Source organism: Corythoichthys intestinalis, chromosome 3, assembly GCF_030265065.1.
Source record: "Corythoichthys intestinalis isolate RoL2023-P3 chromosome 3, ASM3026506v1, whole genome shotgun sequence".
Classification (NCBI taxonomy): domain Eukaryota; kingdom Metazoa; phylum Chordata; class Actinopteri; order Syngnathiformes; family Syngnathidae; genus Corythoichthys; species Corythoichthys intestinalis.
The window spans coordinates 19698933-19713655 of record NC_080397.1 but is presented as its reverse complement, the minus strand read 5'-3'; the positions used below and the strand labels follow the sequence as shown (position 1 = coordinate 19713655).

The following is a 14723-nucleotide window of genomic DNA, read 5'->3' as shown; positions in this document are numbered from 1 at the left end:
ACATAAACAGAATATTCATTCACTTTACACTCCCGGCGTTAAATGTGTTGTGTTCATTTGTTCAGAGAGAATATCAATCATGTATATCAATATACTGTATTTCAATCATGATGCAAGCTTTCGCTATGACTTCATGTTTCCAAAATCCTTATTTCTACATAAATAAAACATTCACTCACTTGATGCCCACACACTCACATGGTGCGTAATGGTAATCTTCGTCGTACAGGTGTTGGGAGGCAACCCACAGGAGATGGAGTATGTTAAAGTCGCGTACCAGATGTGAAGGCTGACGTTTGCCAGCACACAAAAGCCAAGAAAAGTGCGTCTCAGTTAGCCAGGCGGCGAACAGCAGCGCAGAATTGGTCGCGGGAAAAGAAAGGAAGACAGGAACAGGTCGTGCGACCAAAGAATGTTACTAAACCACAGCAAATGCACATGTATGGGATTGCGGACCAGGCGTGGAGGCCTGCTCCTGACGGTGAGCAAGCAAGGAAATGTGCCTCTTGGCCGGCTAGATGGCGAAGGATGTTGTGATGTTGAGATGGCAGGGGAAAGAATGTCAAGTGAGAACCAGACGACGAGGTCAACTTTTAGGCACCGAACAAGACAGCAGAAGTGCCTCTCAGCCAGGGAAACAGCAAATAGCAGCGCACGAGGTGTGGCACTCACAGTGAAAAAAAGGTCACAAAGACAAAAACTGGTCAAGCAGTGATGGTATTGTACTAAACCACCGGAAATGCACATGTATAAATTCCATCATGCTTTATTTATATAAGCATGCTTAATTCAGCACATTATAGAAGAAGGAAGTCGTAACATTTCCAAAGTTCTTCTGAGTACTCAGCACTTCCGGATAGTGGACTATAAAGAAGAGCGAAGAAGGCAGGTACTTGCAAAATAGGCATGGTGTGACGTCACACCGTGACCAATTTTTAAACCTACGGTCTGCAGAATGATTTAACTTGCAAATGCGATTGCAATCAAAGAACAAACTACACCGATAAAGCGCATAAACCACGGCACACTTATGCATGAAACAATTCCGAATATTGGAAAATTAGTTGAAGGCCTCTTTAAGAGTATGTCTTGACGCACAAGTAGCATTTTGTCCTTTTGACATTGCCATTTGCCACCTTCATACCTCTGCTTTGGATGCCCCTTGAAAAGCTGGTTGTTTCCTCAGGGTCCTGAAATTGGCCATTAAACAACACAATAATGTAGATTGTTCCTCGAGGGAAACTTCTGGACTCCTGCTCAGCCTTCATTTCAGAAAGCATACCTTCAGGATGTGTTTGATCACTTTTGTATGTACTAGTATATAGCATTATTGTAACGTCTGGATGTAGAAACCTGAGCCAAACGGGTGGACTGAGTGGGTCAGGGGCCCCTGCGGGTCAATAAGGGCCACCAGTCATTTGCAGCATTTTTTTAAACAAATCAAATCAAACTAGGTGTCACCGTCTTGGCTTGTGCAAATAAACCCCGCAAGGCCGTGTCCACTTTGTAACACACTTACTGACACTGGGCTTATTTTGGCAGGAAATGTAAACAGACGTTTCACCTTTCCCTTGTCACACTAATGGAGGAACTTGGGCGGAAGAAATGAAGCCTCGCAGCTGTGGGGATCCCTCTGCAAGGAATACAATTAACACAAGTTATCACGAACTGGAGACAACTTCCCATAACACTCAAGGTGGCTGCCTCAGTGACCTCACGGTTCCTTCCTCACCTATGAAATTATGTGTGTGTGTTTGTATCACCTTTTTCCCAAGGCAAACTTGAGTTGTTAAGATGGTGAGAACTTTCCCCCCCCCCTTAATTACCGGTACATTAAAAAAAAAATCAAAAAAAGCAATGTCTCCCAGTTGATCGACTCGAGTTAGAATGTTACAATAAATGAATTTACTGAATAAGTCAAATACTGCATAGTTGACAACTTTATGTTGAGTTAAATGAATTGCCATCAGTGACAGTTTGAGCACAATAGAGAAGTATATGTGTGTGTGTATACATATATATATATATATATATATATATATATATATATATATATATACACAGTGAGGAGCAGAAGTATTTGCACCCCTTATGATTTTGCAAGTTAATCTAAAAAATCTAAATCTAAATAATCAAATCTAAATAATCTAAAAAAAAAAAAATCCAGAAATCATATTGGATGATTTTTTAAAAATAATTTATTTGTAATTTAAGTATCATAAGTATGTTTCCCTGAGAATCAGCAATAATTATGACACTCAAAGAATTGTCTACCTTAAAAAAAAAAAAAGTCTACCTTTACCCCATAAGTAACCACACACCCACCACCCGTTTGAGCTCAACATTGTCACCCGTGCACCCCACAGTCGGTCATAATCCAACTGCTACCATGGGCAAGACCAGAGAGCTTTTGAAAGACACCAGAGAAAAAAATTTTGATCTCCACAAAGCTGGAAAAGGCTATGAGACCATTGGAAAGCAGCTCGGTGAGAATAAATCAACAGTTGCAGCAATTGTTAGAAAATCAAACGGGCTAAACATGACTGATAATCTATCTCAGACTGGGGCTCCATGTAAAATCTCTCCTCGTGGGGCATCACGATGAGAAAAGTGAGGGCTCAGCCTAGAACTACACGGCAGGGTTAGGGTGCAATAACTTCAGCTCCTCACTGTATATTTATTGTCAATGTAGCCTATATGTTTGTTTTTGTCTGTCAAATGTTAAAATAGTTCTGTAACATTTTGACTTAATATGTTACCCATAAACATTGCATGTACAGCTAACTTTTTGGCTGTTTTTGACTCAGACAGACGTCCAATCCATTTGAACTGTCAATACTGCCTACCACCGAGTCAAAATGGATTGGACGTCAATCACCGTCAACAGCAGCCATGCTTACCCCTGCACTCCATTTAACCGCAATTATCTATTGGGAAAATCGATTTGCTGGGCCAACTGACCCCCATGTGCTTCCAACTAATATCAGTCTGTGGCTGAGACATTGATTGTCCAAATCCCAGCTATTACACTTGAATTTGCCGCCAAATGAAACAAACCAAAGAAAGGAATCGCAAATGGGATTAAAAAAAAAAAAAAATACAGAGAAATGTGGAAGGGTTGTCATGCATGCAAGCAGCATTTTCTTCTCATTTCTCCTGTGGCTGTCATGTAAACAGGTGTTACAGTTAACACAGCCGCGTTTGTACCACCCAGCATGCAAAGATATTCCAGGCGGCCGCGTCCTGCTGAGGCACGCACCTTCACTCTTGTTTACTGATAACTACCAGCTCTTTGTCGTGACAGCTAAACAAACTAAAAGGCAGCTTCACTAATCTCGGTGGTGTGGCCGAAATACGGCAAACAGCTCTGAGTGGGAACTGAATGCACTGGAATCAAGCAACACTAAAGCCAAAACAGGCAAAGCAAAAGTTAATATAACTCTGCTTACCTATTGGCTTGTCAGAATAGCAGGGAAGTTGCATATGTGGAGGATTTGGGTGATTCTGTTCGATTGTTTCACAGTACAGGCTGCTCACTCTAAAGTGACTCTGCATCTTCACCCAGCTGGAGTTTGCAAATCCTTTTACAACAGGGTGTAGTTGAGTTCAGCTGTTGGTCTGTAGTGGAAGTGGGAAGTGAGAACTGTTGGCCCACAGAAACTTTGAAAAAAAAATGAACGTTTACTGGTTACTGTAATGGCTCATGCTCACAGATGGTAGGCATCTCCTGGCACTCCACCTGACATCTCAAACACACGAAGAAAGTTGAAACATCTTTACATTTTTGTTTTTTAAGGAGGAGGAAAAAATGGTGAGGCGTTAGGACAACTTAAATATACATGCTTTCGATTGGCGTGATAAGACAGCAGAACAGAGGTACGTGACATCCAAAAAGAGTAGGAAATAACTAGTGTTTAATCATGTAGACATCTCATTTATTTTCTTTATGAGTCAGTATTTTCATTTCTTTGGCAGCAAATATTAAAACATAAAATAATTCTAAAAAATAAAATAAAATAAAAAATGTAAAAAAAAAACTTAAAAATTGTAACCTTTAGCAAAATGAAACAAAACTTAAAACACTTCATACAATGTACACCAAAAAGGATGTACCAAAGAGATTGCATTTTCATCTGAAAAGGGGCTCTGAGGGCCACAAAGGCTTTGTCTTTCAACCTTAGCTCTACTAAAGGCAATGATTTACATTTAAACACAGATTAAATTTAAAATGAATGAATGAGCATAGAACAGCATAGTAACTTTCTACTGTATATGACGTGTTCATTGTGCTCAAATAAAAACAATAAACTGACTACATTCTGAAATACATGCTTTTGTTGACTGTTATTTCTTCCACAGAAACTTGTCATTGGTCTTCCAGAGATTTTTGCTGTCCTCCTCCACAAAATGAGTTCGAGCTGCCAAATTGGTGTTGATGCAAAGCCTCCGCACCTCGTCCAAATCAGTAAGCTTGTTAATGCTTTCTTCATTGTCCTCATTCAAAATGTCCCAGAAGTCTTTGCGACCTCCTCTCGATGTTGGACGTTGTGTAACATGACGGTCACAGGGACCTGAGTGAATGTCAAGGTCGTTTCTGGATAGAGGTGGAGAAGTCAGGTCTGAGCTGGATGTCTTTTTGGGCGAACCCTTGGATTTGGGTTTTAATAAGTCATCAAGAATGGAGGTGTCACCTAAGAGTTCTGTAAGAAGGGAAGTCTGTTTTGTGGGGGGAACCTCCTGGGAATGACGTTGAACATTTGTGGTTGATTTTTGCTCCATGTTTATGGGTGTATCCACCGCCTTCTGGGGGTCCGAACAACTACTGCTGCTAGCCTGACACCCACCAAGTCCATCAATACTAGCCTTCTTTGTACTCCTATGATCTCTCGTATGGCTGACCGCCTCCTCACGGTCCTCAGGCTCTAAACTTGGAATAACACTTGGAACATTCTTCTGTGATTTCCGTTTCTTCTTCTCGGGTTCTGAACACTTCTGATTAGACTTGCGCCTTATGGTTCCATTGTTTTTGGAGGACGGGGTCTGATCCCCGGCAGCTGGTAGGAAGTTGCTGGTGACGAAGCTGCCGAGCTCAGGGGCGCCGAGTGAGGCATAATAGCACCGCAGCCATGCCAGCCTCTGAGTTGAGTCACTTGTCAGAACCTCGGTGGCAAACTGGTTGGCTGAGGGGAAATTCAACTTGGACGCCATCTCCTGCAACTGCTGCCTACACAACAACACACATACACAATTGAGACAGAAGTTTTTAACATTAACAAATCTAATCTGGCTAACTATTCGACACAACGCAACAGTGTAACCTCGACTCTCCAACGTTTTAAGACATTTTGAGACTGTTATGTGTGATATCGGCAAGTTGCCTCGTTTGACCTAGTTTTAGCCAACATTAAAGAATGAACATTTTCTGAAAAAACAAATTTAACGACAATACAACAAACAGTAAAACACAAATCAAGGTTTTGGATTGGCCTAGCCAGTCTCCCGACCTCAACCCATTCGAAGACATGTGGAGGGAGTTGAAACTCTTTGCTGCCAAGCGATGGCCCACAACAACACAATACTAGAAAAGCTCTATGCAGAGGAGTGGGTCAAAATACCAACTAAAGTGTGTAGACTTGGTCTAAACTACACGAACTGTTTGACCACTCACAGCCGACCAAGGCTACATTACAAATTACTGAAAGTAACTTTTGCTGTCTGACCAATACTGGCCACCAGTTTCCACAAATAAATTGTTTACAAAACATACAATGTAATTTCCTGGGTTATTATTTTCAATACTGAGTCCCCTGCTTGATGTGATGAAAATTCAGAGGTGGGTAGTAACGCGTTACGTTTACTTGAGTAAGATTTTGAGAAAAAGAACCCCTACTCTCTGCAACTTTGGGCTAAAATAGTCGTTGCATTTTTCCTCTTTAGTCTAGATATTAGATTTGACTTTATTTTTGCCATAGACGCCCACAGTGGCTCTACCAGTTTCCCCAATAAGATATCACAACAATAATTATTTCACTCCATTATACCAATCAGACGTAATGATATACAGTCACATGACCGCACACAAGCTTGCAGTCTGTTCAATCATGTGGCTTCTTTGTAGAAGACTGTAAAAAACTGTAAAAAAATAAACTATTTCACATAGAGCGCTACAGTCAACGTTTTCCGAAAGACCAGATTTCAACCACTCGCTCTCTGTTTTTATTTTGCACCGATAGAAAAACCGGACATATGATCGTTTTAATTTCATGGTCGGAAATGTTTTCTCACTAGAAGGCACTCATATTTTTTGGATAGGAGATGTTTCATTTCTGTAGATTTTTCTTATTGGAATTCTGTATTGTTTGTGTATTTTTTGGCTTGATTCAGTCATGTAATAGGTTGAAGTACAATATAATAATAAAAGTCAATATAGATCAGCGCTTGGTGCATGTGATCTTGGGGAAACATACTTTTTTGCCGTACTAGAATAGAGTTCTTGCACAACCACTCAGTAGGTGGCAGTGGTGCTTTCATTTTCAGAGTGTGCGCAGTATTTTTGAACCAAACAAGACCACACAGCAAAGAACACTGGCGATATGAAGAGCTCGATGAGGATATATGACGAAGCGTATGTAGTGTTTGGCTTTTGGCTTTGACTGTTAATACAGTAGGAGACAAGGAAAGACCAGTCTGTTTATTGTGTCTAAAAATGTTTGTAGCTGAAAGCGGGAAGCCAAATTAATTAAGATATCACTTAAAGACATTAGACCCCGATCACAATGATAAGCCACTTGATTTCAGTGAAAACGTGCAGAATATTGCCAACAATCCTCCCTCTTTTTCAGTGTTACACCAACGAGCACAGTTTGCATGCTCGGTGCCAAATAACCCCACACCACAGCAAAGGAGCTGAAACTGCCTCTTGCAAAAATAAAAACGGTCCTCCTGTCCAATGACACTGTTGTTTTTGTTTTATTTTTGGTTTTTCGGTCAAATTGTTTGGCATATTGTCTTCGTAAGTTACTGTTGCTAATCAATTAGAATGTATTATTATTGATTTTTTTTTAATTCTATTTTTCAGTATCAAATGGTCAAAAAATATACCTTGAGTATATTTTTACAGTTTGGATGTGATTTTTTTTTTTTTAATTGAGGCAAATTGATGCACTTTAAGTCATTTCTGTTATAAACAAAATGATGTTAATAAAGTCATACTTTATTCTAAGTTGTCTATATTAATTTTTTCCTTTAATATAAAAAAGTACACAATGTTATGCAGAGGTGTACTTATAATAATAATTTTAAAGACAAATGATACTATTTAAAGTGGTGGCAGTTGGGGGGGCGAATTTTTTTACGTCTTCCTGGGGGGGGGGGGGGGGGTGAAATAGAAAATAATTGAGAAGCACTGATATCAATGATATTGTAACTGTAAGCAGTTACTTATTACCTGAGTATTCTTTTCAACGAATACTTTTTCATGTGTACTTAAGTACATTTTTTAGATGACTACTTTTACTTTGACTTGAGTAATATTTTGCGGTAACAATATTCTCTAGTCAAAGTTTTGGCTACTGTACCCACCTCTGTGAAAATTCCAAACCTTTCAATCTTTTTAAATGGGTGAACTTGTACATTTTTATGATGCCCAATACTCTCAGCTGTCAGCTGAGGCAGTGTACAATCAATTGGAAATGTTTTTAGGTCAGCCCGCATTATATTGTATTCAATTTTGACAGCTCCACTACTGTATGGTCTGAACAAACACCATATGCTACTTTTATTGTCTAATTTAAAAAACCACAAGTCAAACATTATTAATCAGAAATTTTGTGGGCACATCAAGCATAATCCAAAATGAATACTCTACATAGTCAAGCATATTCGCATTTCATTCCTCCAGCACTCCAAGGCACTTGGACCCAGGGGGAAAAAAACAATTCAAAGTGTGGCAGTAACAAGCGGTCTTAGTTAATAGAACTTGTGGCTTTCACTGGAAAAACAATAAATAAAAAACTGATGGCAGTAAAACCACTACATGGATTTGAATAATTAAACAGCACAGGGAATCAATACGGTGTGTTGTATGTCTTTTCACACCCTGGTGTGCCTCTGGGCAGAGATGGCTTCTTCCACCTGGGGAATGATATCACAGCCAAAGAAGGCATAGGTGTGTGTATGCGGGAGGAGGTGCATGTTTACGAGTGTATTTTGGAGAGATGTCTACATTAAGTGTTTTGTAGGAAGTTTGTGCAGATCCGTCGTAAATTCCCTCAAGGCAATTTTCCCCCTCCTGATCGTCAGGTTTGAACACAACTGTGTAATGTTTGGCAGGATGATGGGAAATGGGTAGTGGGGCGAGCTCAGGGGTGGTCTTGTGTTAACGCACGCCACTTCTTGAGGCCCAGATGGGGGCGTCAGATATTCAATCTGCGGTGAGTTTTGGCCGATTTCCCGACACTACCAGGAATTTTCCTTTGCTGGAAAATCTACCCTTTCCAGCACTTGCCTGCAAGGATACAAACCTTTCCCACAACTTCTATCTATTCCCTGAAAGATTCCTTTTTAAGTACCTGCGCAAGGCGAGAGGTGTCTCCCCCAAGATGATGGTGTTACATCTGGTGTGCTGCACAATGCTTTTGGTGAAAGTGACAGTGTGATGTTTAGGAAGCTCTTGGATGTCAGGAGCGTGGCAGGACTGGCGGTGCGATGGTCTTTCTGGCAAGGTCTGTACATATATGACATAAAAAACAAACAAAAATGAAATACAGTGAACCCAAATTTACCGTGTTCAAGACCCAACTGCAATGGGTGTATATCTGCAATATCCTGGGACAAGGGGTGGGTGATATATCACTATAAATATTATATTGATATACAACCACAATTGCAATGAAGTTGGGCAGCTGTGTTAAACAATAATCAAAACAGAATACAATGATTCATAAATCGCATTCAACCTACTGTATATTTCATTGAATACACTACAAAGACCAGATATTAATATTCAAATATTCTGATAAACTGTTGTTTTTATTAAGTACAGTGATCCCTCGCTACTTCACGCTTCAAACTTTGCGCCCTCAGTTCATCACTGATTTTTTTCCTCAATTAAAAAAGCAACAGATGAGCTGTCCCGAGCCGATCACGTAGTCTCACTCTCGCTCCATCCCTCTCCCTGCTCTTTGTTGGTCAGGCAGTGAGCGCACTGGAGTTGCTTATTGAAGTTAAAATGATTGACAGACGTTGATGTTTGATCTTACCAGAGAAGCGAACTTCAAAGCGATGCATGTGTCAATCAACGTTTAACTTGTTAAACAGTTGCTGTGGCAACTCATTGTGTGTAAGTGAGCAGCTTGAGCGGATTTGAGTGGGCTCACTTAATGAAGTATTTAATAAAGCCAAGCATTTTTCTGCTTTATTGTTTAAAAATAATTCGGTGGGACAGTAACATGTTTAAAACTTAACATAATTATTCAATTTGAAGTGCTTCAAAACCATTTCTTCAAAGTTTTTATTTTTTTAAATTAAATTAATTACAATATACTATGGTGCAAAATTTCTGATTCTTAGATTATTCACGATTCGGCCGTGGAAGATTCGAGAACGATTCACAAACATCCAAATTCCGATTATTGAAATATGCCAAGTAAAGCAGAAGTACGACACACTAGGCGCGCCGCGCGGTCTTTGGTACGTAATTAGGGACGGAGCGAGAGTAGCTACACATCATGCTTCTCATTACCCGGCCCCTCGGGTAACGCCAATGCTCAACTCATGGCTCTAGCTCAACTCATGCCACGAGATAAAAAACAACAACAACATACCTGACTGCTGCCGAAAAGCTGCTACAAGCCACATTATGTTACGGTAGATATAATTTATATAGGACTAGATGCATTATAGCTTCGGTATCGTTACCAGCACATCTACAAAAAATTAGATGCGGGCGTTAGTAACGGCCGCCATCTTAAAGCAGTACACTTCCCTGCAAGGCTGTTGTTGCGAACCTTCCAAGCGAACCTAATTAACTTTTTATCTAAAATACTCCTAAATCGGTAAAATATTGACTTGAATCTATCTTTAAAATAGTTTTAAAACTTTTACATGTTGAAAGTAGACAAAAGAGAAATTATGGAATAACAGGAGCAATTTTAACAACTTTAACGGTTGATTCACAACATTAAATTAATTGAAAGTAGTTTAAAGCTGCTGATATAGAATGGGGACTGGAGTTTTTTATTTACTGTTATTTTTGGATATTTGTTTACTGCTATATGTTAACTTGATACTGAAATAGTAGTTTGGTTTAGCCTGAGAGGATTTTTGAACAATTTTGGAACTAATGTACAAAACAAATTTTAAAAAAAACAAAAAAAAAAAACGAGTGGGGTGCATCAATAATCGTTTTATGATCGAATCGGAGCCTCTGAATCGTAATCGTAATCGAATCGTTAGGTGCCCAAAGATTCCCAGCTCTAATGGACACTACCTAATGAAAAATCCCACATGGTACACTACAGTTCAAAAGTTTGGGGTCGCTTAGACCCCAAATTTTCGAAAGGTAGCGTATATATCTTTCTAATGCTAAATCTGATAAATCCATTGGGGAAGGGGGGGTGATACTTTGTGGTTTTTCACTTATTGCGGCGGGTTCCGGTTCCCATTAACCGAGAAAAACCAGGGATCACTGTGATCATTAGCGTAGAGGTCAATGGCTGAAATAAGTTCCAAAAGAGTTGGGATAGGGTCATGTTTCCCCTGTGTTACACATCACATTTTTTTTTCTTTCTTTTCACATGATCATGTTTCAATGCCATTGACTGAAACTGACATCCAATCAATTTTGACTGGAGGCTTGGCAGCAATCATTCGCTGCCACCCCTCCCAGTCATGGATTGCACGTGTGGATAGTTACTTTTTGCAGGTGGGTCTGAAACATATCCCCCGTGATAGACGGGCTTTCACTCTGCAGTAGAGCTGAAACGAATACTCGAGCAACTCGAGTAACTCGAGTTTAAAAACTGATCCGAATAATTTTATTCACCTCGAGGAATCGTTTAATTTTGCCAGCTCTAAGCATCATGTTTTGCCTGGACTACTTTTAATGCGGGACAACGCGCTGACGTCATGTGCGTACAGGAAGAAGCAATAAAATAAAAAAAAACTTACTGCAGTCGACAGCCGCTACAAACTACGCCGACGTTGCTAAAAACTACGCCCGCATGATGCTAGTTTGGTAGCAGGTAACGTCCGATGTGTCTCATGAATATCGCATGCATTTAGGACTAGATGCAAAATGAAAGACTCGGCAGCGTCTGGGCAGCGTTAGTAAACAGCCACCATCTTTAAGCAGTACACTTCTCATCGCTAATAAATGCAACGTTACTGTCACTCGGTCACGTAACATTAGCTCTTCGGAGGGCTAGGTTTCTATTGATTATGACCACTGTCGATGCGTGGCTAAAGTGTCTTACATACAGGTTTTATATAATCTGTGAAAACACAGCGCTGTAGAGTGATGAGGGTGTAAAATTAAAACACAATAAAGCTAACTGTCAGTTTTGGCTCAGTAGTCATTGCTGAATAAAACACCAAGTAGCACAGGTCCCTAATGTGCTCCAATACAGCAGGTATCATACATTTATTTTGAACACTGCAAAAACTCAAAATCCTATCAGTACTTACAGTTTAGACTAACTTAAAACTTAACTAGAACTTAAAAATAGCTTGACACAATTGGAAATTATATTGAAACACATGGGAAGAACACATAGCTTTCAGGTGATGTGTGTTATCAAGCGTAATTACATTTTTAGGTAAGGAATATATATATATATTTTTATAAGATCTAGAAGTTTTTTGAGTGAAAGCAGTGAATTTTTTTTTTCTAGTCACATTTGAGATGTAATTGTTGGCTGTTTTCAACAATGTACATCGAAAATAAAGACATTGACTGAAAATGGTTCAACATTGGATTAAATGTCTTTTTTTCTTCATGTGTATTTATAATTGCTTTTTACCTAAAAAAAGATGTTTTATCCGATTACTCGATTAATCGATAGAATTTTCAGTCGATTACTCGATTACTAAAATATTCGATAGCTGCAGCCCTACTCTGCAGTGATTGTAAGTGTGCTGTGTACCTCACAATGGGTGAGCAGTTCATTTGCAGGGAGCTGAGAGTACATCTTGCGCTCAAACACATCCTTGGCTGCGGCTCTACTGATCAGCTCCTCAGCTTTGCTCCCACCCACCACACGCTGGTTGGAGTGGGTGTACGCCACCTCCTGTACCCCACCTTTGATTAGGAACGTATGTTATTCAAGGAAAATGCCACTCCTACACTTTTAATAGAACTTTAATAGAGTCTTACCTAAGACAGTGTCAATAGTGCCTCTGAATGTTGGAGATGTTTTGTTTTTCATTCCAGTGAATCGGGCACCTTCACATTCACCTCTGCTTGTTCCAGATACGTGAGCATCTTTTTGGGGCCCTGCTTTGACCTTATCGAAGCTTGTGGCATTCTCCTCCTCTGAAGTTGTGAATGACTCGATCTTCTCAGAGAAAATTGCTCCTTTAGTTATTTTTCTCTTTCTGTTACATATTATTTTCCCTCGTAGTTTGTGTCCTTGTCTATGGTTGGAATTCAAGGCATCACTCTTAGACCGTGTCTGCATGTCAAAGTCCAAGTCGTCCGACTCATCAGAAAATTGGTCAAAACGGTGGGATTTGGGAAGCTGCAGACGTTTGGAACTTTTGGCACTGTCTTCATCGCTTTCTTCTAAATTGGTCCTACATGATTTCTGTCGTAGTTTTCTATCTCCATTCATTAGGAATGTTCTTCCCTCTTCAGGGTAATCATTAATCCCAATGTAGGAGTTCTTGTGAGCCGAATTGTCTCTCTCTTGTGATTTCCTTTTCGAACACCCATCACTCCCTGAAGTGTTGTCCTCTTCAGTAGACTCCGGCATAGCTTTAAGCCTTTGAAGCAAAGTGGCAAAACCATGCTGCAGCAGATTGTTTGAACCAGACCCAGCGGAGGAATCTATTCTGTCTGTGCCATCCGCTCCACTGGGACTTCCACGTTCTTCCTCGACATCATCATCACTCCCGCTACTGAAGTCAACCAGCCCTTCTGGAACCTTGGATGCACCCAAGCTCTCCTTGGATGCATCTGCAGCTTCCTGTAATCACAAACACAACAACATAGGAATACGTTGGCACAGGAAAGGGTCATACACTATGAAAAAAACAGCCTATGAGAACATTCCTTGTAGATACAAAACAGATGTTGGTAATAGCAAATCATAATAAACCACAAAGTGACACAGGCTCCTATTAAGATGTAATGCGAGGAACCGACATGTCCAGAAGCTATAAACATTTGGAATTCATTTGGACCACCAACCATGATCCAATTTTTAGTACTCACTGGACAGAACTGTCCACATCGAAAGAGTTTGCACGCATACATGTGGAACCACATGTATTCTATAAGCTTGAGAATGTGTATGGTTCATATTATTTCCATAAATCTAAAAGATGTCAGGAGCAGCACCAACTAAAGATGATAGGACACATTTCAAAATAAAGGAACTGAAAACAGGGGAGCTCGATAAAATGGTTCTGGGTTAGTACATTAAGTATACAGGATGGTCACAATAATTAATAATAATTAATAATTTTCAAGCTACACAAAGCAAGAATTGACTTGGGGGGATACTCAAAATGCTCGAAAATACTCAACCTTTCAGACTATAAGCCACACCTACCAATTTTTATAAGAAAACTGTATTTCTCTATCTCTCTATGTTAGAGGACATTAAAAATCAGGGCCCATCACTGTCCATCTCGAACTAGATTAGGAAATCAGTTTTATTCCCGTTAAGGTCTTATGGTTTGTTATTTTATCGGTTCTCTTTTTTTTTTGCTTGCTTTTGCCATTAGTACTGATGTCATATGTACCTTTCTTTAAATAGTGAAAAGTCTTCTCATATGTCCCTTACTGATGCAATTGAAAAACTAACCCAAACAGTTAATGCAACCTGAGCGTTGTTGTGATGTCCCTAACACAAACTGATTTTTTTTTTTTTTTTAAATTAACAGTACAAAATACAAAATTACAGTAATACAAAACAACCAGTTCACGTAATATATACAGTATGTACTGTACATCATTTACAATTTTTACCTTTACACATTCAAGGGAACCACAGACATAAAGACTTGTGTTCTTAAAAGATAAATGTTAGTATGAGTTATAATAATTCAGCATTCAAACCCCTTTTAATGTTTTCGTTTTTATAAAATTTGAAAAATGAGTTTAACTAGTAGGTCGCCATTGTTGTTGACAACGCAATGCGGTGACGTCACTGGGCAGCGCTGTCGTACTTCCACAGTGTCACTTGTTAGTAGAGGTGTGCAAAATTTCCGATTCTTAGATTATTCGCGATTCGGCCGTGGAAGATTCGAGAACGATTCACAAACATCCAAATTCCGATTATTGAAATATGCCAAGTAAAGCGGAAGTACAACACACTCAGCGCGCCGCGCGGTCTTCGGAATGAAGAACGGAGCGAGAGTAGCTAAACATCATGCTTCTCATTACCCGGCCCCTTGGGTAATACCAATTCTCAACTCACGGCTCTAGCTCAACTCATGCCACGAGATTAAAAAAAAACAACAACAACATACCTGACTGCTGCCGAAAAGCTGCTACAAAG

The 14723-nt window shown here is 39.7% G+C and overlaps 1 protein-coding gene across 1 annotated transcript in view; it reads right to left on the bottom strand.

The window, feature by feature from the left end:
• Positions 1-3897: 3897 nt before the first annotated feature.
• ercc6l2 (excision repair cross-complementation group 6-like 2) overlaps positions 3898-14723 on the bottom strand; it is a 41875-nt gene continuing 31049 nt past the window's right edge. Inside the window, exons 17-20 of the mRNA XM_057832569.1 lie at positions 12374-13184; positions 12144-12298; positions 8571-8725; positions 3898-5224 (exon numbers count right to left, since the gene is read on the bottom strand). Of these exons, the coding sequence (XP_057688552.1) occupies positions 4345-5224; positions 8571-8725; positions 12144-12298; positions 12374-13184 (2001 nt within the window). The 3' untranslated portion in view covers positions 3898-4344. The remainder of the gene's footprint in view (positions 5225-8570; positions 8726-12143; positions 12299-12373; positions 13185-14723) is intronic.